Here is a 27,813-nt window from a genome sequence, read left to right on the forward strand (position 1 = left end):
GATAAATAACAATCAGCGATGAAAGAAAACGTTTTTAGAAAATTAGGTCGATCGTGCGACATAACTTATTACGGGTTAAAATCGATCATTCGTTCTTTCAGTGATAATATAATTTTTAGAGATTCCTTTCATTTCCTAAGTTACGAACGTCGTGGACCAGAAAGGAAATTCACTGTATCGACAGCATGCAAGTGACCTTTAACAAAGTACTATCGATCTAAGCGACATAAATTATGATAGAAATACTGGCGAACGATGTTAATTTAACCATTGGAAATTATAATACCTGCCAAGCGTCCGCGACAGATACTTGATTTGATTTCTATGTTTTGGCGGACAGGAAAGGACAGAACGACGTTAATGCCACTACAAGGTCACGTTTCAATGAATTATTGATAGGAATTCCAAATACTATGCGCTACCCGCTCCTATTTCTACAATTTCAAACTGAATACGGTTTTATTATTTAGAAATGTTGATGCAGACTCAATTCATTTATAGCTGTATTAGCGTAGGGGGAGCAGATTATTCAAGTATTCTACAACGCCGCCCTTTCGATGAAAATTAATTTGGAACTTGAAACTTTTTATTGCATAAATGTCTACTAGTTTACTCTGTATAAAAGTACTTGTGTCATGAATATTTATTATATATCTATAGTATCGCAGACTCTGCATACAGTATGAAAGGAAAAGGCATGCGTGTTGTTAGATGCTGATTACACAAGGGATCGGATGTTAGATTTATTTCCCAGTACTGTCGATGCGAAAATAATTAAATTTCCGCTCCTCTTCCAAGAATGAGAATGGAACGGGAAAATGAATTTATCGACCCTTGTGATCAAGTGCTTCATTATAAAACCCGCAGGAAAATCTTAAGTATTTCCAAAAATAGTTGTTTGCGAAATTAATCAGTAAGTTTTGTAAATTTGAGATTTGCAAACGATGCTCCGCACAAATTTTTGAAGCATCTAATAATATTAAGGGGTTGCCCTGGTTGGTTTCGACGCCGACTTATATATCTCCAAATATCAAAGTCCACGTACCTCAAACGCGAAGAGGGGCTTAACAACCCCATTCTATACGCAGTTCTGAACATAAACACTCCGATACATTTTCATTTGACGCAGAAATAAAGAAAATGTCGCGAATTCTGTGAATTCGCAAGGGTAAAGTACATATACCAAGTACATATTTTCGAGGTTTCGTGTTTATCCGACTATCTCCCGTTAAGCAGTTTCATTTTTCGACGCTGCAGCAGTCCGTACGATAGGTTGGCAGGAATTACAAGCAACAATTAATCGATCGTAGTTCTTAATCGGAAGGTTCGTTGGTAGAAACACCGTATTGCAAATCTTGTAATAATTATTTTTCATATTATACACCGTTTATAGTTGTACGAAATTTTGACACGGTTCTCTGCTTTCCCGATTACTCAGGTACGGAATTCAAGAATAGCGCCACGGCGTGGGTAACCAAACGTCAAGTTACCGCGTGCGGTAAGGTAGGACTCGATCTTACAATCAGATGCGTCCCGCAGCGCCACGAGGTGGGCGACCAATGAACAGGAACGAAAACGGGATGCGGAGCTAACGGAAGTCGGTCGTGGATGTTGGACGAAGCGGCTGAAGGGGGGTAGGGGGACGGACAAGCACGGATGGCTCTGTACGGCGTAGACCGCTGAGCCGTCCGGAGTATTCTGGTTTGTCGTCGAGTCGCGTAACGGTCGCTCGAGTGGGAGATAAGAAAACTTTTGTCGATAAGCCGTGGAAAAAGGCTGAAGATATATAGTAAAGTAGATCCGGTGTGTCGGTGTCGAGTTAAGATCGCGCGTTCCAAGGCGGATAGAATTTTCGTCCTTCCGAAGGCAAATAAAATAAAACCGCGCGCAAAGGTATTGCAAAAGTTTTTTCTTTTTTTTTTTTTTTTCGTTTGTTTTGTTCTCGTCGTTCGATAAAGTTTTACACGAAGAGAAATTCCAGCCATGATTATAGTGCGAGATTTGATTCGAAGAGCGTAACAAAGGCTCAGAGGAAGAGGGAAGAGGGAAGAGAAGAAGGCAGGCAGCCGGGCAAAGTGCGTCGAACGTTGAAATCCGGAATCGCTCACTCGCTCGCTCGCTCGCAGGTATATATCTCGGCTCGCAGGCCATCGTCAGCTAAACAGGATGTACTCCGACGGACACGAGGTCGACGGCAGCTGGGTGCTGCGCGTCTTCGTGACCGATCTCCAGGTCGAGAGAAGCCTCCGGGTTAAGGGGGAACTTCACATCGGTGGCGTCATGCTTCGTCTCGTCGAAGACCTTGGTGAGTTGATTGCCAATTAGCGACAGGCATTTCTATATATATATATCCATATTCCTATATATCCGTACCACACATATGCCTGTGTATCGAAAAGTGAAAATCGGCATCACGATCCGATCACCCGTCACCGTCTCTTCACCGCGTGTTTACTCGATCCGCACTCCTTCGGTCCGGCTGTAGCTTCCGTGCAAGCATCAGTCGCGCTTCGTTCATTCGAAGTTATTCCAAGATTAACGCTGACGCATCGATATTTACACACGTCGTTGCGTGTACTATACATAAGGCGACGCTCGAGGCCGCCGCCGTCTCGGTTTTCTTGTTTCTTCTGACTCTTGGTCGGACAGCCGCTGGATGGCTGGAGCCGCCGTTCCTGCGTTGCGGGGCTCTTCGAACTTCTGCAAAGAAGAAAAGGAAATGGAAAAAGAAAAATAAGAAGGAGAAGAAGAAGAAAAAGGAGGAAGAGCGAGACGCATTGCGGAGACCGTACAGGTAGCGCGGCTCTTGTCTACGCTGGCTTGAGTTTTACTGTTGACCGGCGTTAATCTTCGGCCTTTAATCTCCACTCTCTATCCCCTCCTCTCTTGCTTTCTCGAAGAAGAAGGAGAAGATGAAGAAAAAGAAGAAGAAGAACAGTTTTAACCTCGCGAAACTCGGTTCAGAAATCGCGTCGTGAACCTACGGCCTCGAAAATAGCACAAGGAGACGAGCTGATCCCCCGCGATTACGAGCTTCGTTACGGAAGAAGACCCGCCTCGAATAACGAGCGTGAAGTTGGTAACGTTACTGTAACGATGCATGTTAAGGAAAAATCGTTACCTTGCACCATTTATCAGTAATGTCTGCAATTTAGTAAACCACGATAAACAAAACATGTACTCTTATATTCGAAAAGCTTACTATTTCAAAAGTCATTCTAAAACTGTGGAACGACGATTTTTCCCCCAGATCTTTCGCGTTACGTTAACGTTACAGACTTCAGCCTCATCTCGAATTGAATCGGCCCGTTCTCATCGTCGTCTCGTCGCTCCGTTGGCGCGGCCAATTGCACACTTTCAATAAACCCATTCGCTGTAGTAACTGACCGCCGTCTCCTCGTCCCAGCCTCAAACCGTGTACGTACATGCTTGGGAGTAAAACGAGTAAAACCCACATGCGACCGTCGTTTTGCGCTACGTGACTTGTGACAGGGTTTAACGCACAACCGAATCGGACGATGATATTAACCGGGAGATTGCGCGTATTTTATCGGCGGTAAGACAGGCAGGCAGGGAAGCAAGCAAGCAAGCAGTCAGGCCGACCGAACCGAACGTCAGGCATCATCAAAGGTGTATTTTCGGCGTGGCGTAGAGTCGAGTCGAGTCGAGTCGAGGAGGAGAAACGAAACGTTGGTTGTTTGTCTAGGCGGCCGCACGCCGCGCCGGCTTGCGTTATAAACGCACCACCTCCCCTTCCTCCAGATCTGTGTGTATATATGTATGTGTATATAATATATATATACATATCAATGTAGCTCGTACATGCCCGTACGCACGCACATACTGTGCGGTGTGCATGCAACGGCATCCCGCGCCTCCGCCCTTTCACGTTTATTTTAAACTAACACCTTGCGACACGGAGATAATATTGGATAATAGACCCGTGCTCGTGCCAGGCTTTGTGGTAAAAACTTCATCGCTCCTCAAGGGGGTGACCCAGTGGATTTCAACGTTGTCCTACCTAGCTCCAAGTATCAAAGTACACGTATCTCAAACGCGAAATAGGGCTAAACTACCCCATTTTCTGCACAATTCTGAACAGAGACACTCCGATGAGTTTTCATCTGACGAATAAATAAAGAAATGGCATGAGATCTACGAATTTACTTTTGGGATCTCATGGAAATCGTGCCAGTACTTTATTTCTGCGTCTAAATGAAAATGCGTTGGAGTGTTTTCGTTCAGTATCGTGTGTAACGAATGGGGCTTATTAAACCCTTTTTTCGCGTTTGAGATACGTGGACTTCGATACTCGGAGATGTATACGTCCAACGTCGAAACCGACCAGGGCATCCCCTTAAACAACCCTTCCTATCCGCATTTTGCGTAATATCGCACTCTTCTAACGATATGCACGCAGAGCGTACTCGTCGGCTGTACTCGGTATTTCGAATGAAACAAACATTACGCACCGTGTGAGTTCGTAGGTGATACTTTGAATCGGCTTTGATGTATTCGGGGTTCAGGGGTTACGAGGCTTATATGCACGTGGGGTCGTCGAGAAGAAGAGCGGCAGGTAGAAATCCCGACGGGCGATATAATCTCTTTCTCCGATCTCCCGTACAATCTACCCCACAGATATACATGCGTATACGTATACACGCGTGGCGCGCGTTCCTCGACAGGTTACGCGTTATGTATATATTGTGTCGCGTATAACTGCAGGTGCTTTTCAAACCACAATTTCGTCAAATCCCTCCGAATGTTCATCTTGCCTTCATATTTATGCGTCGATGCGCTTACAGAATATCGTACATACTGTAATACTTTCTTCAACAGCGCGCTATGCACGTAATAAAGAATATGTGTCACGGTTCTGTTGCAGCGCTTTCCGTTGTACCGTTCTTCTCTCGAAACATACTTACACACTCGCACCCAGGCATGTAGTACTTCATATACACATGCAATCCTCCCGCCGGATGTAATTTCTTTATACATATAAATAGCGTATTAAAGGCCAATGTAAATGCATGATTGTACGAATTATCGCGAGCAGTGGGGGGGGGGGCAGAGAGTCTCTCTCGTCGTCATATGGCTGATTGTAAGAATTAGGGACCCGTAACTGCATTGTATGGTAATAAGAGTTTGTCAAACCCGGCGTATAAACAACGACGTCCAAGTCTCGTAATAACGCAGGCGTTTATTGTTTATTATTATAACGTAAAAATGAAATGCTCGCGTACGAGAGACGTGGAGAAGAATAAGGAAATTAATATTACAGTACATTGTGTAAGAAGGGAATAATCGAGTCTTATTCGTGTGTTACATATACGGCTCTGTTCCCGACTTAACTCTGACCACGTTACTGACTCAGGGTTTTCCTTTTATGTTTACCCAAGTGTGATCTATCATTCTGAAAACTGTAATATTATTTGAAAGTTTATAGTGGTACGGATGAGAGATGCAGCTCAAAATGGAAAATAAGGAAAGTCCTATTTACTTCCTGCTATCTATTGAAAAAAAAAACCAGTATTGATTATTCTTGTTTTCCTTACTATATTCGGGAAAATTTGGCTGTAGTATGGAAATTCCTAAATTTAAAACCGTTTGCTCAAGCTGAAAACATTAACCAAAAATGTTCTCCTTGGAATCACTCAATATTTTTTTGTCAAGACCGAAATTTTCCGCACGAGTACGCGTCGAAATTCGAAAAACGTGGCTTTGCGACACACCCTTGTATACATGTGCAATATGCACGTGTAGAAACAACGCATGTGGCGAAATAAGGAGGACCGCGAGTAACGGTAGTGCAGCATGAGAAAACCGCCAGCGTCTGGCTCCGCTCGTGATCCAGCCTCACAACAATCAGCTGACCGTGCGAGTCGTCGCAATTTCAGTCTCGATTCTCGTCTTGCAACACTAGTTATCTGGTTTCCATTTTGCTTCGGCGACGAGCAGCGTAAAGATTTTATACATGCGTATAACGAATGACAAAACAGAGAAATGGCGAGAGCGGAAGAGACCCGGCGCTTATCGCTCCGCGATTCCGGTCAACGATCGTCGCATTCATTGTTCGCTATTGCGTATCATTTTCTCCTCCTGTTATTCATGCCTCGCGCATATTATGCTATAGGTGTACGTCATTTTTGAAATTCAATTCGCGTGCGGCATCAAAGAGAAGGTTTGAACGTGTAATTTAATTACATTTATTCTGACGGATTGATTGTACGAGTACAGAAGAAGTAGAAGAACAAAAAGGAGAAAGATGTATCTACGCTATGTTTGTAAATGATATAACGTGCGGTGCAATCGTTAGTGTTGAATAAGACGAGGTTGAAGTTGGTAACGTTCGCTCGACGAAAGATTGGGAATAAATTACAAAAAAAAATCTTATTTTTACAATGATTTCGAAGGAACTAAGATTGCAAAATATGAGCATGTTTTTTTCTTATTACGGTTTACTCAATTTCAGACAGTTTCAAAATCGTGAAGTAACAACGGTTTTTCCTCAGCAGAAATCGTTACGACAACGTTACTAACTTCAGCATGTTTCGATGAGTCGGTAATTTTTGCTAACGCGTTGCATACGGCTCGTTACGCAAGCGCACGCAATACATGTGCAATAATATATTTATACAATGATAACGAATTGACGGAGTTTGATGCTGAGACCGGAGAGCAAAATTATTTCTCTGAAATTTTTCTTCGTTATGAAACGCCACAGCATACGACGTCCAAGTGGATCGCGTGCTATAGCGTTGACTTAGATAGCCGCTACACGCACACACGCATCGAAACGAAAGTACACACACACACATCGCGTACCTACCTACCGGAGTTGTTGAAAATTCTGAGAAACAATGCGGCAGGAATGCAGTCTTGGCGCAAAGATGCTGACAAGCTTTACTGCCTCTTCTGCCTCTTCACTGCACGCGTGTCCCAGTCTTATCAAACGTCTATCCGCATTGTGGACCTGGGTCAATAATTAAAGGTGGTCAAGTTCCTAACGTTAACCTAACGATTCATTTTTACGAGAAATCATTATTTCGCAATTGCAGGATCCTCTCGAATTGAGTAATATATTTTTTTAAAGCAAAAAGTGCTGTGCAGATTTTGGAAATTAAACACCTTCAACGTCGTTCTAAATTTTCAAAACATTGATTTTAGTTTCAATATTTCGTTACATTAAACGTTACTAACTTCAATCTGGTAATAATGAGTGATTTGCCAAGCTCGCTGAATTTATCAATTCGTCATTCGTCACGCGATCTAATCGGCGAACGGAAGAATAGAATCTGGGCCACAGAACGCGGCGAGCGAGTTGGGAAATGACTAAATCTCTTAATTGAAGCATATTATTGTTTTTTTGTTTTTTTGTTTTTTTGTTTTTTTTTTTTTTAAATTTATTTTACGATTTAATTGCATTAGTCTAGGAATGATGTAGCGGAATTTCTAAAAGTTCGCGCATTGCTTGTTTCTGTTCACATTATACGTATAGGCAGCGACACTGCCTTTTACGTATATCTCGCGATATAATATCACAATGACGCGCGTCGCCTATACTCGCAACTTCCATCTCGGTTAAATTTGTCGCTATACATATTGCATGTGTGGCGTATACACACGTGTGGTCCGTGTGGGTTTCATACCTCTGACACGTATAGGTATGCGTGTCAGAAGACGTTTGCCCGCCATGCTTACGACACTTTACGGTAGCCTCCTTTATCCTCACCTTATTCTTCTTGTTCTTTTTTCAATACATTCGGATTCGGTATTACAGAGTTCGTTTGTCGTAGGCGTGCTGTTTCGTATATACACACACGCGTTTTACGGCGAGCAGGGCGGACGTGCGTATAACGCCTGCCTCTCTCTCTCTCTCTCTCTCTCTGCCTTGTCGGTCCGATTTTATGCGTGACGTAGGTGTGCAGCGAGCACGTCTTGTACGAAGGTGGTATAAATGTATAATAAGGTAGGTAAAACGGAGCAGGGGGGTGGCGATATCCTATAAATCTTTCGGTGTTCTTGCCCCATTGAAAAAAAAGAAAGAAAGAAAAGAACAGAAACACCCGATCCTCCTTTTTGTTTATTCATTCAACGTTGGCGATCTTTCATTAGAAACTAACCGACTACGGTTCTTCGTGTTTTCTACTCCGTCTCCTTTGTCAGTTCCTTCACTTTTTCTCTTTCCCGAGTAACGTAGAGTATATGGTAGATGTACAGGCGTAATATGTTCGTATCGAATTATAAGAAACTCGACTTTCCGTACCTATAGGGACTATAGAGACATACGAGATAGGTAACCATATACATGTATGACGATGCGTGTGAAGTTACTTATATACGTATACAGTACGATGTATACAAACTATGTACGCGACGAAGCTCGCACCACCACCACCACCACCATCACCATCAGCGTAACTCTATACCCTTGAAACAGCAGCTTAACCATCTACGTGTCCTTAACGCCGTGGTGCAGTGCGGGCTAATTACGACTCTCTACGACGGCGTCAAGTCGGTGCCGTCGAGGTTCGGTTTCAATTCGTCGCTGCTGTTGCGAATTTTGTAACCCTCGATCAATGACCTTTCCTCATTTTTCTTCAATCATATGTATGTACCTATAATGTGTACCGTTCCTAGAACCATTCTTCCTGACTCCTATTTCTGGGTGCAGCGTATGGTCTTTTCCGTAAAGATGTGAAAATTTTCCCAAATTCAGACCCTTGTCTCGTATTGTTTCTATAACTAATTCCTGACAAGCCTTGGAGTTTCAAGACTCCTGCGGGAGGCTCCCGTTTGTATTATACCTACACCTTGCAGCCAATCATTGGTTAAAGGACCGTAACGAACACCTCAGCTTCCAGTCAAACTCACGTATTCGATATCGAATGCTTGCAGCGTGCAGCGGCATAGGTATAGTCGTATAATGCTATAAAGTATAATTGCACGATGCGTCGATGTTCAAGTTCACCATTTCTCACGCCAGTGGAGAATAATACAATTTCTCGAACGATGATGTTACTTCGTTACATAGAATTCGTTTCATTCGCACGTAGCTACCCACACACTTCTCACGTATGTATGTGATATACACACGACACGGGTAACTATAGACGTGGTGGTCGTTGGATCGGGCGTTGGTGGGAGCAGGGAAAGGAAAAGCGGAGGATGGATACCTCTGCTTGCTGTCGGAGAACTACGCGTTTCGGACAGAAACTTGAATTTGTTATACGCTGACTCGCGACGATTCTGGTAAACATACGTGGGCATTCGCGTATATTTGAGAACGTGTGTTGGACTGCGGGAGAGAAATTCGCTGCTACGACTGCTGCGGCACACGTTTTACGTACATGGAGGTATAAGATAAAAGTTGGCACGAATGTACTTTTATCGCAGTCTGCAATGGCGGTGGTCCACGTGATCTTTGTACACACCGGACCAGTGGCAAAAGAAGAAATAAAGGAGCGAGGACAAGAAAAGAAAGAAGAAACAGGCGTCGTGACGCTCATCCTTCCCACCCCACCCCACAATATCGCGAACTTTCGCTGCTCACGCGGATTCTCTGACTCACGCGATCTGTTGAATCACTCGCGTTATTACACGAATCGTCGACTCTTCTTGGCCGACATGTTTTTTTAAAACTTTTTCTCTAACTATGAAAATAAAGCGCTCGTTATAATGGGTGTGGTGATAAACTGACTAGGGATCGAAGGAGATGGATTCAACAGCCACGAGTAAATCGAATCTGCATCGCGAGGTTCACAAATTATCATACATGTATATAACGCAAGACGACGGTGCGTTACTTTTCGTTGCTTCGTTAAATTTGAACTATACACAGATCATGCGTCAGTCATTGAAAGGGAGAATAATAAATTTTATACGTTTGCGTGTTTAATTAAGGCTATCCGCGTCGTGAGTCGAGACGAAGCGAGATCACATAAGGAGAGCGTCCATCGCGCGGTACGAGTCTCACTCGTCGTTATAGCGCTGTCAAGGTTCTCGCGCTGCGCTGCTGCGCCTTCCAGCCATCGCCTGTACGCCGAATCTAATATTGTAATATTTTTTATTTATTTTTACGTGTATACGTTGGGAAATTTTTCGAGTAGAGCCTTGAAAAAAAAAAGTTGACGAACGAACCACCCGGGTGTAATACATACCGAGGATGCAGACACATCACCACAGATTAAATGTGTAGGTTACAGTGTTTGACAAAAGTTTTTTTTTTTTTATTTTATGGAACGCTGATTCCAAATTTGGGGATCATTATTTCCAGTATAGTATACGACGTACGAGTTCGCTGCGATTCGGTCGGTGAGCTCATTTCACACGCGACTCTTCACGACGTTATTCGACAAATAATCCGTGACTTCACTCGACCAATCCGGTGTGTTTATTTAGAGGAGAAATATTTATCGTTGCTCTACATGCAAGCATGTGTTTGGCTGGTCGTACGGATATGCGTGTGGTATGCAATTACCGACCAATATAATGACAATAATGAACTAACTCTGAGTAGGTGTATGTACGGTACGCGACGATTGTTATTGAACTTGATTAAATTGCATCGCATCAGCTTTTCATCAGACCGAATAAGTTGCGCTCTCATACGTATAACATACGCTGCATGCACTCGTCACGGCACGATTGTATATTTAATTGGTTTACATGACCGTGAGTATGACATTGTACGTTTATTAACTGCCTCGATTAGATAAGGATCCATGGTACGCCTCGATGTCCGGAATATTTCACGTGAAAGTTGAATAAGACGAAAAGACAAGATGCAGTTTTCCCAAGTTTCCTTTTACGTCAATTTTTCGTTTTTCTTCTTTCACCTCGACGTTGACGATAACACCATTGTCTCTCAACTAAAAATAAATTATCTACGTATAATTTTTTATCTTATCACAGTACCTTCCACATACGCGTCCAACACGTAGGTACACTTACTTACGGTGAATTCTTGGTGCTGTACGGATAGACGTTTGCTTGCCGCCGCGGTTACGTTGCCCGATTTCATACGTGACTCTTGACTCTGATATCTTTCGGTATTAACATAACGCGTAACATGCGGTATTTATAAATTTTAAATAACAATTTGGAAGGCACGTTAATATATACACACGCTTGTAGGTATGCAGAACTGATCGTTGCTTGATTAAAAATTAATCATATAGGAACATCACTAGGTATTTACATTTGACTTTATAGATTCTTTCGACATTCCTCGACTATATACGCGTAGGCTGTATACCTGTATGATGTCAATATCGTGCATGCGTGTATATTTGTATACGTGTATATCTTGTTTGCGCATTGCATCGATGGTGCAGCGGTCGGTGTTGGCAGCGTAGGCGAATATCTCTGTGGCCGGCCTCCATTCACTCGCTACTCCTAGACACCTCGCTCGCTTTCCTCTCCATTCATGGTGTGCTTACTATTGCCGATAGATAGAATTATTATACGCTCTCTTAGACCGCGCGGCAGTCTGACCGAGATATGCCAGCTGCCTGTAGTAAATATCGTTATCATTATCATTCTCACTTTTATATAATGCAATTTAATCTTTGATCGAAAAACTGACGTGTGCGTTTTTTTCAACCAACCTGTACGGATTTTTTTTTTTACAAAATTAGCTACCTACAGCGTTATAATTACAACGTACCCGTGTCAACATTACTATTTACAGGTACATTCTGGGTTATTTTTATTTCTCATCGTTTGTGTGCTAGATATGCAATGGTTATTGCTTTCATTAATAACGTAATAACAATTACATTGCGCGTGTAATGTAACGATTCTTATATAGAGGCGTAGGAAAATAATATTTTTACACCGTATGTCCGTAGTACGTTCTTGCGAGATTTCCATACGCGGTATGAAAATTCCCGCAATACTTTCATACGCTCAGGCGATAAACATTTAAGGAAGTTGCGGCGTGGCAGGAAAGTTGTGACATCAGTCAGAATTAACAAGAAACTAACGACACATATTGTAGACGTATACAGACGCGTTCGCTAAAATGCGTTACCATCACCACCATATTCGGCGTCATCGTTATCTGACAGGCATTTATGTATTGTCCGTCGAAAAATAACTTTACTGGCTATAAATAACGATCAAAGGGTGGAGTGAAACTTACACAATTAAAAAAAAAAAAAGAAAGAAAAAATTTATTTGTACAAATTGATACGAATTTAACTTCGAGTAGAAAAATTTACGCGAATTTCATACAGACTTGGTGAAAATTTTTTACACATGCGTATATACGCGTACTCAAATCTTATCGCGCAAGTTGCCGATTTTTTGCAACAGAACGTGTAAAATTTGAAAAGAAAAAGGGAATTATAACGAAGGGGAGTAATTAGGTAAGTGTATATATGTAGGAGTTGAGTAGTTTTAGCCTTTCAAATTTACCACATCTTCGAACCCTTCTTATATTCTCCTTCGATTTTTCTCGGCACACGTACGTACGCAGGCATGACAACGAGTTCAATCCCCTTCGGAATGATAAGATTAAAGCTATATATAGCGGTTCCTCCGCAACCCTGCAGCAGCAGCAGCAGCAGCGAAAACAGCATCGGCTCCAATACCTACTCGGAGACTATAACAATGCCGATTTATTAGTACTGCTCAATCGTGACAAATTGCAGTCGATTTACTATTACTGTAAATCGATTGCAGGGTCTCATATCAGTCGAATGGGCTAAAATTTATAATTTATTTAAACGAGATAAAATACCGGGAGATGTATCCTGCACGTATATATATATATATATATATCTGTAGAGATATAAATGTAAATGCCTGCTTAAAATACTTTCGCGTAAAATTGTCTTTGTTTTTCCTTAACACTGCTCGATGCAACGAGTAAGAAAATCAGTTCTGCGCAACGTTAAATAGGATGTTGCGGTTTCCGTTGGCACTGACAGAGATTACGATTCCGGTTTCTACTTACGGGGTTGGAGAATGTTGTTCGGTTTTACGGAAATCAGTTCTACAGAGAAAATGTTGTACGGAAATAATTTTCTACACAAATGTATATTCGCGATTCGCATGAGAAATAATAATTCACGCATGAATTATTCGAAAGGAGAATTGTTTTACAGAATATTTTTGTAGCGTAAATTTTTCTACAGATTGTCTCCGGACACGACAACACACATTCTGAACAGTCATCGAACCGTCAAAAACTCAAATATATTATAAACTAGGATCAAGGCCGAGATTAGAAGAAAATTAAGAATCAAGAAAATTGAACCGGAAATGCGTCACGTACAGTAATTAATGAATTTTCTCACCACGGGTGCAAAATATTGAGTTACTCGTATAACAGCAACAAATCTACTTGTTTATCTTTTCCAATATCTCTCTCTCTCTCTCTCTCTCTCTCTCTCTCTCTCTCTCTCTCTCTCTCTCTCTCTCTCTCTCTCTCTCTCTCTCTCTCTCTCTCTCTCTCTCTCTCTCTCTCTCTCTCTCTCTCTCTCTCTCTCTCTCTCTCTCTCTCTCTCTCTCTCTCTCTCTCTCTCTCTCTCTCTCTCTCTCTCTCTCTCTCTCTCTCTCTCTCTCTCTCTCTCTCTCTCTCTCTCTCTCTCTCTCTCTCTCTCTTTCTCTCTGGACGTGTAATATATAGGGAAACGCCCCTGATGCACCACTGATTTCGGTGTGTGCGTGTGTGTTAAAGATAGGAAAATGGGAGCGTCGAAGGGTGAAATCGATTACGTTTGAAGTTTGTTCGGTCTTCCGTTTCGGTTCGACCTGCCGTCACACCGCTGCCTCTTGTAACCACGTTTCGAATTCCTATTTTGCACACGTTATGCACCTTGGACGTAGCAGTGGACAGGCCAATGATAATTTCCAAATTATCCCGATGAAAAGGATTTAAAAAAAATTACGTTAATTAGCAGACTGTACAGACTTTGTACAACGAAGGTAGGCATCGACAGGTGAGTGAAGCTAAGAAGAAAAAAAAAGAAAATAATAGTTTTCGCACGCGACTCACATATTACGCAAGTGGAATGAAGATGAAGAACAAGTCTCTTTGAGATTAATACGCAGCAGGGACGGCGTCGAAATGACCCTGTGCTATAAATGTTATTCATACCGACCCAGTTTTATCAGGAAGGGGAATAACACAAATCTATGCCAGCCGAATTTATCTTTGGAGAATGACGCCGCGACGCCGACCGTTGCTGCCGCTCTACGGCTAGAAAGGATAGAAGGGAATATGTTGTTGCTGTAGGTCGCTTTGATGGCGAGCGAAGTAAATTTCGTCAATCATCATCAGTCGACGGTAAAAAACTCGCTACGGGGTCATATACCAGGCGCGTACGTATCACGGGGATAAAAAGTTTCTTTGGCAATATCACTGTGATAAATAAAATGATTTCCATGCTCTGTTCTCTGTCTTTATAAAATTGAAAGATTGCGGGGAAAAAGAGGAAAACGTCAAGTTTTCAACCACAGAGGAGCATTGAATTTTTTTTTTTTCTTACAAAACATAGAAGACAAAGAATCTGTAAAGTATTGAAAATTTTGAAGAAAAATGATGAGGAGAAATGAAAACAGAAGAGTGAAACATGATGTTACATCTACGTACGCCGGAGTTGGTACACCTCATATACTCTGACAATGGGTGACAATGGGTCGAGGTGGCATTTTCCTTAGGATGGTTCGTTCGGAAGTAGGTCATACGGTCCTTCCACTGCCGCATGTGATACAGCCTTTACGCTATGATCTTGCAGACACGAGGCTGCTATCCGCTAATTGGTTGCAGTATAATTGGGTCGCAAAAGGATTCGTGTTTTACAAACGGCCCTAAACGACGACGTCCTTGAATCGTGTATGACGAAGAACCACTTCGTGTCTATGGGTATATTTTCGTACACATGCACGTGGTATAATAACTTGGGGTTATTTCAACTTGACAATTTCGCGGTCCTTTTATAATTTTAACCGCAGCGTTGAATGCGCGAATGCGACCGTTCTCGTCGGATTATTTTAACCCTCCGACACGGGAGACCTCCACCTTTTTGTTTTCGGTTCGACGATTGTTTGAGGGACGCGGAGAGAATATTGCAGGGTGTACCGAGCTATAATTGCGCACATTCTTTTTTTTTTTCCTCCTATCGTCATGGTGTTTTTTGCGACTTTATTTGACAACTCGACATATTGATCTTTGAATTTATTTTATAGGTACACGGAGGGAAAGGGTTATTTAACACAATATACTTAATAAAGTATAAATTGGACATGTGGCTATAGTTTTTGATTTTTCTTTCTTTGTAGTCAATATCAATTTCGATGACTCGATACTTGGTATTAACGCTCTCTTCGGCTTTGACAGGCCCGATGACAAATTTACCTTTCATCATCCGTATCTGACTTCCTAGCCGACCACTCTATTTTATAACCATCTTCTCTCAAGTTACTTCCCTGGCGAGAAACTTCGCTGCCCGGTGAAGTGATGTATGATATTTAGTTGACTCAATTTCGGAAACACATCAAAAGGTTCACTCGAACGTGAGAAAAAAGGCTTTCGTCGAATCAAAGAATTCGCTCGACTAAATCATTTTTACAAATTTAAGTCATCGTACGTGGAAGAGGTACGGGATACTAGCCTAGATTGCAGCGAATGGTCGAAAGCAACAAATTCTATTTATGTTGGTTGGAGAATTCTTTTCCCTCCGTGCACGTGTGTTTCCGTGCTTGCCGTATTTCGCATTATTTCGCCATGGCGTGTCAGCTGTGCCGGTGAAACTATTCCATGCAGAGAGAATTACGGATCACCGGTCGTGCCCTCGGCTAGCCTCGCGATTCCGCATCACAAAATAGCCGTCTGAATAGGCTAACGCGCATCAATCACGTCGGGCCATCCGAATATCGTTGGCATTGTTCAGTCGCCATTGCGTCTATCTATTATACATACACGCCTCGTCGGTTTTCGCGCAGCTGAATCTAGAAACTTTAATACAATAGTACATGTATGATATGTCCCGCAGCTTTATTATACCTATCCGTATTTGTAACTTTTAGAAACCAGTTTGACGTGGCAGCGAAAATTGGATGAACAATTTGGATTAGACGAAGACTTCAAGTTGTAAATAATGGATACATGTATTCGAGTATGTAATAAATTAAGCCGGACCCGCGCTGACTTTTCAGAAAATGACAATCTCCACGACTGGAACGTACGTATACAGAAATTGGAAGGATAAAAAAATAATTAGGTCGGGTCGTAGCGAGCGCTGCACCCACCGTCGTCGTTCCAAGTCCTGATATCTCGCTGGGGTTAATCGATATTCGATTTCTCTGGCGAGTCGACGTGTGCCGGCTGATCTGCATCGTAAATGTTATCAACCTGCGGACACGAAATTAAAGCACGTCACGGATATATGTATAGTCGAGGAAGCGAACGGTTAAATCTCTTCGTCTCTTCCTCGGAATTCACGACGATTGCAGAATAAATTTGTACATGGTGCGCCCACACGCCTGGAAATGTCGGGGTATTTAAAGGGGGTCATGGAAAAAACTGTAAATATCAGTTTTCTATCGTAGGAATTAGAAATAATTGTTTTTAGGTTTTCAGGTTTACTTTTCAGGTTTCGCCGAGAAAACAAATTGGCCCAAACTGACGGTTTTTTGTACATAATATTTTTCTTCAATTCGAATTGAATTTGAAACGAATTTTAGAGTCGATAAGCTGAACGACTCAGGTTTTAGTAACTTACTAGAACTGGGAAAATGTGAGGAGAAACTAGGTTTTAGATCCTGGAAAACCTGGAAATGTTATGGAATTTTTCTCTCCCAAAATTTGTGGCCGCCGTGTTGCAAGAACAAACAATAAATAAACAAATGAATATAATGCACACTCAGCCACGTAAAATTATTTTCTTCTTTTCATTAATTCTTCTTCTTCGCCCGATTTCATAACGTATGGTTTAAATCACTGCAGGGTTGCATTTTCTCTTGGAACGCGTCGCCACGTTATTATTAATATTATATTATACGGGCGTGACTACAATAATGCACGTAACACCGAAGCACGCTGGGCTATTCTTTTATCGACCTATTGAAATTCATTGGAGTTGATGGTTTTTAATTATGGCTCGTTTCCATTTATCATCCGTGCCCCAGGAGGTTGTAGATAGACGAGTGTGTAAGAGAGCTTTTCATCGCGGAGCCAGTCCGCTGGCATTATGCTGCAGTTTACTGCTGCCTTTGATGCTCGTGATTGTCACGTTGCTCGTGACGCAGTTGTACTTGTACCTGCAGGCATACCATTACACCGTCGCATCCATTACGCACGTTTACCACATGGCTCACCGAACGATTCAACCATCGAACGCTCTGTCTTCGACGTTTACTCGCAGAGAATTGGATGAATTTTATTTTCACTGGCGGTGAGTTTTGAATAAGCCTCGTTTGAATATACGCCCATTTTGTTACCGCAATTTAATATGGCTTATTGTCAGCGTTGACATACGGTAGATTTTTTTTTTCTGTCCCAGCTCATTCTTCACACAAGTTCCATGTTACAAAGCTGAAGAAATGCACGAGAAACTAAAACAACACGATAACGGAATAGAGAATAAAATGTTAAATCTGCAGTAATTAGGTGTAGACGATAGCGAAAGTTCATATCTTTTTGATCTCTGTAACGCGTCGCGTGTCAAAGTACAAGAGAACGAGGACCCGTTACGCCTGGCTAGCGAATGCAACCGACGATGCTTCGTCGAAACACGCCCCCGCGATTATCAACGTTCGATGATAAATGATGACATTATTTATGGCGGAAGGGTGCGTTTACGTTTTATCTCAACGGCCGTTGTATCGGCTCTAACCGTACCTACGCATCTGCAAGCTTGCCCGTCAGTTTTTAACGTATAATATGTCGCGCCTGTTCCAGGTGTACAATCGGCGTGTTTTTACAATCGCTAACAATAATATGTTTACCCCAAAACCGATCACCGTTCGTCAAGAAACATTCCATTCTTCCGTCGACTGAGGCCGTCGTGGACGCGTTGGAATCGCATATATTCGGTCCATTTGCGGCCTGTATAACGTACGTAATAATAAAGAGCGCTTGACGTCCCAGCGTGTGTATACGGGACGTGAGTCAGTCTTTATTTTAGAAGATGTAAAAGCGTTTTACTGTATCACTTCGCTACCGTTCTCTTCTCTGCCGGCGCGACGAAGCTTAATACCGCAGTATCAGGTGTAATGAGATTCGGCCAGCAAATTATACTCCGTTATTGGGTCCACGGTGTATGGGTAAAACATGTACATCACACGTACAAGCGTTGCGTACACACGTGTCACGCCCATTGAACGGAGGTGTAGATCCATGAATTGTATTACAACATCATCGCGTATAATCGTCCAGAGGAATTGGATCATCATGGCTGACGCGATTATGAGTCGCTGGAGTCGACTCGCGCCACTCGTTTATTCTCTTTGTTGTTGTTGTTGTTATTACTGTTATTGTACCAATTGCGTGCAGTGCAGTTAATTTACGCAAAACTCTCAAAGTTCAAACAAATTGACTCTTGGCGACGAGCGGCTGCGAAGCGAGGTTGAAAATTGAAGATAATTCCTCGTTTTACGGAGGATGTAAGGCGAGAAAATTGAACGAATTGTTATCGTTATTAATCCGTTGGGAACTGCAGAAGTAATCTTCGTGCCGATAAAACTACAATTCAATCCTCACATATTATCCTAATATCTCTGATATGTTAAATTTAAAAAAAAACATCTGTCGGGGATGCAGAACGAAGTTGGTAATTTTAAGTTTTTTAAAATTTCTACCGAATTATTGAACTAACATGGATGCCAAATGAACTTGGATTTATTCATGACATATGTCGACATTCGAGTTTGCCAAGTTCACACAGTTTACTCTCACGCAGTGCAGAGCTATATCGGATTGATTGCGGAGGAGGCGCGTGGGTTGAACTTGCGTGTTAATATGTACATATATCCGTTAAATATGTTAAATAAGGCCTATGAGTTTGCCCCCCGCCCGACGCAACAGGTCGGGTCTCTCTTTTATACTCCCTTAGCCGCTGTCTATTTTGTCATTATCATCACAATTATTACAGGAGTGACGGCACGGTGATCCGACTCCCCCTTTCGGTTTTTGAGCCACAACTTGATTGCAGGCATTTAATCGTTTTGTTATCGTTGAACACATGTATGTATAATAATATTCATCGTGTGAATTATTTTACAGCGTATCTGTGATCAGATGCTTGATAATCGTACCCGCGTGATAGTGAATAATTCATTTTATGCGTTGTACAATGCGGATTCTTACATATTGCACAGATTTTTACAAGAAAAATCTGTTCTTGAAAGTGATCAAAATAAATAGCGTTATGTATTTCTTTATTTCTTAATCGAATTCCGATGTAATTGACGTTGTACTGATAACAAAAAATTACATTCGTCGTATTCGTCGCGTGTTTATATGCAACATTTTTTTTGCTGTAGTTGTCATTATAATATTTACGACTGTACGTAGAAAAATTTTCCGTACGATAGATACTTATTGTTAATTAACTTTGTCGTTCTCTATGAAATGGATGACCCATTTTGAACAGCTTGTTAAATTTTTGTCGTTCTGTCGTCGTTTTGAATTAAATACGCAGTCAGTCCGTGCCGGGAATAATTTCACGCACGGAAGGCCGAGTGAATCGTACCACGTGCCAGGGTTTTAATTGTAATTATAATAATGACCTAAGAATTACGGGGCGATGCGCGTTTCGCGAATCGTGAATATTTAAAACATGCGAAGTACACACGTTGTAAAATATTTTGCAGTGTGTAATTCGTGCATTAATTATAAAACCTAGGCATGTTACGTGCCGTGCGAGGATTTAGTATGCCATGTTTTAAGAATACTGGCGCATGTTTCATTCTTCATTAAAGTGATGTTTTACATCTGTATCTGCATATTTTTTACATTTGCAATTATGTTTGCAATATTTTTGCGTTAGTTCTATATCATCTATACATATATAGTTATCTGATTGGTCAATCAAACGGTATAGGCGAGAAGAAAAAAATTTATTATGGATGACACGTACCAGTTTTCATTTTCATGTCAAACGTGTACCTAATTGGAAAAAAAAAGAAAAAAAGAAAGAAAGAAAGAAGGGAGGGAGCGAAAATAATCACCGATTAAGCGAGACGGATTTGCCTGCCGTTTGTTTGCACAAAAATGTATAAGTATAGACGATAGCGCAATGCCTATGAACAACGACGCACATATCTTAAAATAAAGCTAGGAAATTGTTCGAACGTATTCGTCATCGCCATTTCCTGCATGCCGCGGCTGCGGGATCGTTTATACGCTTCACAGTTTACACGAATACACGAAGCCTGTCCCAGTTGCACGATTCGATCTTTGTATCGACGCCCTTCGATGCTCAGCTCCGGTTGATTGTTGCCACACCTAATTTTCTCCTATAGCAAGCGTTTCCCCCAGTGTGTGATACTGCGATACGGTGGCAATAGATGGCAATTAACGGCGTGGAATTTGGAAAGTAAACTTTCGTACGGACGGCGGATTTTCGGAGAATATTATTCACGAATACCTCAATGCTCGTCGCTTTTTATTATTCCATGATTTATCGGCGTGATTTTTCGGCAAGAAATCGGATTTGATCGTCGCTGGAACCGCTGTAGGCGCGAAATGCACGCAGGGCACGCATGCGATAACCTTACGGTATATGCACTGCGGCTATAACGTGAAGCTACGCGGTTTTATTTATAACTTGGAGTTTGGACGCATGCAGCTGCACGATGCAGCAACACGCTTTTAGAAATACCCTACCGCATGCCTCGAGTCTCGGTGCGGTAGGTAGGTAGGTGGCTACTACGTAATAGATACAGGGAACGAAAGTTACGATTAGGCAATTCACAGGAAAATTTCGGGATTCGTGCGAGTTGAAATATTCCGAAGCGAAGGTCTCAGTTATCTGCGTTCGTATATTGTTCGAGGAAAGGGAAAGTAATTGTTGCGGTGACATTACGCCGGTCCTAATTATCTTCTAAAAGCTACGAAAGTCCTTGAGACGCTCGCTGCCCGAGAGAAAGGAAAAAGTAAAAGCGAAAGCGCACTCACTCGGTCAGGACCCGGGTCAACTCTTGACGTGATTCCCGTCCTCGAGCGATACGCTGGTTATCTGCTGCTGCTCGTGCAACGAGGAAAGACAGACGATGTCAGTGAGGAGAGGAAAAAAGAGAGAGGCTGACTGACGATGAACGAGGGTGAGAAGAAACTGGCTCAAGACCTTTGCCTTTGCAGTTTACTACGCGCAGCTATCTTATATATCTTATACCCAGCCACCCACTCCTTGAGTCAACTTCCTGTGTTTTCCTAAAGGGAGTTTATTGCATCGCGCGTCGCCGCGGCTTATGCTGTCGCCCTTTCTGCGTACGCGAGTCCATTAAGGGACGGGGTCCGTGCGTTGCAGCACAGCATCATTCTCGGCCCTTGTATGCCCGAAGGAACTAAACAGTACAAGCAGCAGTTCGGTCAACACCTGTCATCGCAGTCTTCGAACGCGGCAGCACGCGTCGCTGTGGGGGAAAATTTAACAGAAAACAGCTCTAACAAGCTCGACTCGCGCGTTTAATTTTTTAATTCTCGCTTAAGGTTGAAACACTCGAAATACTTGATTCTTTCGTTCTTGCGTGGTAGTTTTTTTTTTTTCTTTCATTACCGTCGAATCTCACGTCACGTTGGGAATTATAGAACCCAGTGGGATTAAAGCTGCAGCTACGTTGTTGACAGGTATTAGCAAATGTGTATATGTGACAAAAAATCCCGGATCGCAGGAAATTAAATTGAATAATTTTCGCATGTATGGAATGGAGTAGAAAAGAATGGTCGTTATTTCTTATTGACGATTTATTAGTAATCCTTGAGCAAGGTGTAACGAGAAGTATTTCGTCCGTTGCTGCTTTCCTCTGCAGTAGCAGTCGCTCGGGGTTGAAACCCTTGAACAGCTCCCCTTACGGTGGGCTCTGCCACTCGACACCCTCGTCTTAGCTGCTGCACTGCAGCTTGTCGTGAGGTGCTACGAGGTCCTCTCCCCCGCCTCTCACTCCCCCCCCCCCCCGCCCATCCTCTGCTCAAAGTTACGACACCGGGGCGAAAAGCATATTGCCGGACGAAATTTGAGGAATAAACAGTAAATAAACAATTTCACTAATTCTGCGCGAATGATATTGATGATTTCCTGTTACTTTTTCTAACGGTACGAGGAGTAGCAAAGCTATAAAATTCAGCTAAAGAAATTACACGGAAACTTCTATGCCTCGGTATAGTGATCGTGGTTTGGGATGCGATGTATAATGGTCTAATCTCTGTATGTGCAAGTATAACCAACGACACGTCCATGCGGGCGCCGTAAATGAAAGTGTGAACGGCTGCAGATGTGGCTTTAGTAGCACCATACAGAAGTTCCACAAAGATCCTGGTTGGCGCGACGAATGAACATGTGTTGTTGTTACAGGATGCCGTTTCGTTCGTTCTACGGTTTGCTGTCCCTTCTGCGGTTGAAAAACGTGACCACCTCGTATTGCTGTAGGCTTGGTTTATGGCGAATCATAGAGATAATTGCCGCCATCTGCAAAATAAGAGGCAACGGTGCCTCTGCAGGGTTAACTTATGTTTCATGCCTTCGTTATTTTGATTACAGACATCGCGATGGACTGGTCCGATCACGCGTTGTGGTGGCCAGCTCGGAACGATTGGCTAACCAGAACTAAGAGCACCCTGGATCAGTACGGAGTTGCAGCCGATGCTGTGCTCCACTTCACCCCCATGCACAAGACTCTTAGGGTTCAGTTACCGGATCTTCGTTGCCTCGACTGCAGAGTCGACTTCTCTGTCAAGACATTCAACGCCGTCATCAATCTCTGCAAGGAGTTAGGTATGTATCCCCCCACGCCACGCTAATTAACTCGATTGAATTTGCTCTATATAAGGATGCAGATCAAATCGATTTTGCGAGATTGCAGTCAGCCTGAAATCGAGTACCTACAGGAGAACTTCGGTTCTCATTCTTATCATATTTTCTACCAGCCGTACATGTTTATATTAAACAGCACGATTACGAAATATTCCATTTATTTGCACATTTTTATTTTTACACCTATTTTTCACGACGTCGCGATGAAATTAGTCGGACGATATCGCTCGCAGCAACGTTTCGGCTAATTTATACGAGTTTGCAATTATATATTATACAGAGCTCGTTTGCTCGATATGACGACTGATGACCCAAATGATGGCCTTCTTCTTGCTCGTAGGCGAGCACAGCGCGTCCTCTGTGATGTCGTAGAGCGCATACGAATCACGATCTACTTTAAATATATCTCTCATCCATATGCAGTACTGTACGTTGATCGCTGCTGGTAGTGCAACGGGTTTTACACGTGGAGCGATGTTTGCACGCCGTTGCGTCTTGTGTACATTACCTTTTTTTTTTCGTTTCTCTCGTTTCAGGCATCAGACACCCTGAGGAGTTATCGTTCTGCAAACCGCTCGAGCCCAATCACTTGAAGTACAACTTGAAGGATCTTCCTGTGAAGAAGAAAATTGAAATACAGAAAAATGGCCAGTGGAACGTGTCTCCGGATACCAACACTTTCATTCCGGCTACGCAGAGTCCGAGTGGCTCTACCGGCAGTCTCGACCAGAGCAGTCCGTTCATGTGCGCTCCGGTGACGCCGAATAATAAGAATCACAGCACACCCATAAGCTCGCCAGTCTCCGTAAGTCTCCCGTTACCACCACCCCGTCTTCTTCTTACCCTCGGAATCACCGCCACATTTCATCCCTGATCTGATTCATCCCATTCGCAGCAGACTGGAACCTGGAAGCGTAACAACAACTCATCCGGCTTTGGTAGCAACGGTTCCTTCAATGCCAACAACAGTACGATGAGTTTAGAGGCATTGAACGGTGGTCTGAGCGATTCTCTGGCGCACAGTCCATCCTTCGTGTCTCCCGAGACGCGGTCACAAGTTATCAGACCAAAGACCCTGGTGGAACGAGCCAGGATGAACGTCGCCTGGCTGGATTCTTCGCTGTCTATAATGGAGCAGGGAATCAGAGAGTTCGATACTCTAAGGCTAAAGTTCAAATTCTACTCGTTTTACGATCTGAACCCAAAAACCGACGCTGTACGCATCAATATGATATACGAACAAGCCAAGTGGCAATTGCTTGCCGAAGAACTCGACTGCACCGAGGAGGAGATGCTTATGTTTGCAGCCCTGCAGGTATGCGCTTGGTAGAGTAGGCGAGTCTTTGTCCATTTGCGAGGTTATCGCTCATTTCGTTCGTCTCCGTACGTTGCAGGTTCAAGTGAACCTCCAGGCGAGCGTGCCGCAGCCAAATTTTGACAGCAACGGATCCGCAAGCCCCGTAGAGGACGACATAGACGCCGCGCTCACAGACCTTCAGGTCACCTTGGAGGGGAGCAGCATCGGCAACAGTCCGAGTGACATTACTCAGGTTCCGGAGCTTTGCGACTATCTCCGCTTCCTAAAACCAAAACGATTCACTCTCAAGGCGTTTAAACGCTACTGGTTCACATGCAGAGACCTTCAGCTGAGGTTGTACAAGACTAAGGAAGAATTGAACGGATCTGGATCACCTGTTCACAGCATTAATCTTCGCGGATGCGAAGTCACGCCTGACGTTAACCTTTCGCAAGGTCGGTACGGAATCAGACTCGAAGTACCCAGTGCTGAGGGCATGACGGAAATGTGGATTAGGTGTGACACGGTAAGAATCGCTTCTAATTTACTCTACACGAGTGTTTGAAAATTGAAGGGTATAAGCTTTCACTGACTAAACTCCTACCCCCTACAACAGGAGCAACAATATGCAAAGTGGATGGCAGCCTGCAGATTAGCTGCAAAGGGACGCAGCTTGGCTGACGCTACGTACGAAACTGAGGTCAACAGTATAATGGCGTTTTTGCAACTTCAAAGACCTGCTCCTGCTCCAGCAATCAATCCGAGTTCTTTAGATATCAATCCAGAAGATTATGTAGCTCCAAGATTTGCGAAGAAGCTAAAGGGCAAGGTAAGTTGAGATTCATATAGTGCATAATTCATTCTACATTCGCTCAAGAAAAACACAACTCAATCATCTGCACTCTTTGCATAAGCAGTTGGTTCAGAGAATATTGGAGGCTCACACCAACGTCAAAGACTTGCCACTCATCGAGGCTAAATTGAACTACATCAAGGCGTGGCAGTCACTTCCAGACTATGGCATATCTTTGTTCATAGTCAAGTTTATGGACAAAAGCAAGGAAGAACTTCTCGGCGTTGCGAACAATAGGCTTATGAGGATGGAGCTGAGCAGCGGGGATCATCTCAGAACATGGAGATACAATACCATGAAGGTAATTCAGTTTTTCGATATGATTTTTGTCTTCTCGTTTTCATCTTTTCACTGAAAAGGTAGCGACAGAAGCGGGAAATCAGGGACATTTGAGAAAATTCTCGCGCTTTGGAAATCTCCCGAAAATTCTCCAAAACCTATTAAAATTCGGGAAAATTTGAGGGGAGTCACCAGCTTTATTTTTCAATATTATTTCACTTGAAGTATAGTAATGAAAGGCATAACTAATGACAAATCAAATATTTTACATATATTTAGAGCAGCATTGTAACACCTTCAAGTTTTTAATTTGTACGTTGTTGTAAAATCTGCTCCAACTATTTAATTACACCATTCTCTACAAGTAACCTTGACTTGTGTTTACGTCACCATTACGGAAGCATCATAGGTATAAAAACAGGGAATTTTGAGTAAGTGGGCTTTGGAAGAAAAGGAAATGCCCTGAAATTTTGAACACGGTCATCTGTCGTCACTCTGACTAATCAAAGAATTTTTCATTCCTTTTTTATACCAGGCATGGAACGTTAACTGGGAAGTCAAGCACATGATGGTACAGTTCGAGGAAGGTAATGTCATATTCGAATGTCATTCAGCCGACTGTAAGGTTGTTCACGAGTTCATCGGGGGCTACATATTCCTCTCAATGCGTTCTAAAGAGGCTAATCAAACCCTGAATGAGGAATTGTTCCACAAACTGACAGGAGGATGGGTATAAGCCCACTGAGATACCTCATTTATTTATTTGCAGTGCGGCAATTTTCTTGTTTCGTTAAAATTTCCTTCCCTCAGTCACATCAGATACTATATTTTGAAGGGAGCAGAAATCGAAGTGAAATTTTGTTTTACCGATATATTATACATATTACATTATTCATTATGTATGAATTGTAAAGGATTAACCAATCTATAGTGAAGCTTTTACTAAGAGATTGTTATTTCCCATTATTATTATTATTATTGTTGTTTTTATTATTATAGTCATTTCTATTTTCTTTTCGAGAAGAATCTAAATTAAACTCAATTCGTGGAACAAAAGTTGTGTGTTTGTGTGGCTGTGTGTGTGCGCCTGGACGTGTAAAAAATCGTGCGCGCGCGTGTATGTGTGTGTGTGCATGCGGTTTAAATCATAATTTTGAAAATAAAAATGTTGACAATGAATAGTTTCAAACTAAAACCCAAGTTGGTCAAATTGTAAATATGTTGAACAGGCATGATGTGAATTTTATCCAATATCTTGTAGTTTGGCTACTGAAGAAGAACGTTTGTCACCCAGCCTTTAGCCTCGGAGTAGAAACAGACAAACATAGCGAGTGAGAGGGTGAGGGAGAGAGAGACAGCAGTAGTTGGAATTTGAGCATTTACTCTGGAGAATTATTCCAGTATATTTTGTACAATATTGCACACGAATTACTAGAATCTGGGATGAAAAAAAGTGAATGAATTGTCCCATATCCCTTATTTTCACGAAGCTTCATTTAATTATGTCGTATCTATAGTTATAAAATATATTTAGAAATATCTCGTTTACACAAACCTTTCTTTTATCGTATAATAACATCTATAATAACATAGTAACACCATATGTTATATTTATATTATATAAACAAATGGATATATAAATATAAATATAAATATAAATATAAATATGAACATAAATATCGTTTGTTGATCAATATGAATTTATCATATGGGTCGGGAATTACACATAATAGTGATCGCTGATAACTATGTTTCGAAGGCAAATGTTAGCAGCGGTAATTGTATGATTCTTACACATTTCTTGCAATTTCTAAACCGACGTTTAATATTTACACAAGCGTTTTGATTAATGTATAACTTGTAAGCTTGTTAAATAGATAATGTATTTTGAAAGTATTCTTAACTAAAAATATTGAACATGCATACTAAGAGAACAAATACGCGGAAGTATTACAAAGTTTTATGTGCCTTTAGTAATGCAAATAGTGATATGACATGTATGCTTTACATTTTGTACGATAATTTGGGAGGTGTTAAATTCGATATCTGCTATGCATATTCGTATTTATTCTAGTGAAACTTTGATTACTCCAGGCGTTGTGGATCAACCTTATCTTGAATTATCAGATGATTGGGATGATACGAAGTACAGATGTGAACGCACGTTCTTGACTCGGAACTAATATTAATTACGTTTTGTAGTTTCGACTTTCCTTTTCATATCTGCCACGCTGACTTATGCGATTAGCCGCGATTAAATCAAATAATCCTATATGTTCGTCTTGTTAGGTATTCTTGCATTGCACCTAAATGACTCAATACGGTCGCGTCTCCCAATAGTGCTGCTTCTCTAGTTTTATGCGTGACCCCTTTTCCCCATATCTCAGAAAATTATCGCG

General features: G+C 42.2%; 1 protein-coding gene and 1 long non-coding RNA gene across 5 annotated transcripts; one reads left to right on the forward strand and one right to left on the reverse strand.

Annotated features, from left to right (window-relative positions):
- Positions 1–1,934: 1,934 nt before the first annotated feature.
- LOC124302237 (uncharacterized) lies at positions 1,935–6,970 on the reverse strand. Of its 2 annotated transcripts, none has more exons than XR_006907658.1 (3): positions 6,830–6,970; positions 2,374–2,700; positions 1,935–2,301 (listed from the first exon to the last, which is right to left on the reverse strand). It is a non-coding gene; the product is annotated as an uncharacterized LOC124302237 (long non-coding RNA). The 2 variants fall into 2 exon arrangements; XR_006907657.1 differs by lacking the exon at positions 6,830–6,970 and adding an exon at positions 2,793–3,004.
- On the forward strand, positions 2,167–27,466 carry LOC124302210 (unc-112-related protein-like). Of its 3 annotated transcripts, none has more exons than XM_046758116.1 (8): positions 2,167–2,305; positions 22,713–22,946; positions 23,522–23,790; positions 23,881–24,300; positions 24,380–24,808; positions 24,899–25,111; positions 25,200–25,436; positions 25,950–27,466. In XM_046758116.1, the coding sequence occupies exons 1-8, from the start codon at positions 2,167–2,169 to the stop codon at positions 26,148–26,150; spliced, it is 2,142 nt and encodes a 713-aa protein (XP_046614072.1). In that variant the 3' UTR covers positions 26,151–27,466. The 3 variants fall into 3 exon arrangements, with proteins under 3 accessions (XP_046614072.1, XP_046614073.1, XP_046614074.1); XM_046758117.1 differs by having other exon boundaries at positions 23,884–24,300; XM_046758118.1 differs by lacking the exon at positions 2,167–2,305 and adding an exon at positions 17,369–17,405.
- The last annotated feature ends 347 nt before the right edge of the window (positions 27,467–27,813 follow it).

The sequence above is a fragment of the Neodiprion virginianus genome, chromosome 4 (assembly GCF_021901495.1).
Source record: "Neodiprion virginianus isolate iyNeoVirg1 chromosome 4, iyNeoVirg1.1, whole genome shotgun sequence".
In the NCBI taxonomy this organism is placed as follows: Eukaryota; Metazoa; Arthropoda; class Insecta; order Hymenoptera; family Diprionidae; genus Neodiprion; species Neodiprion virginianus.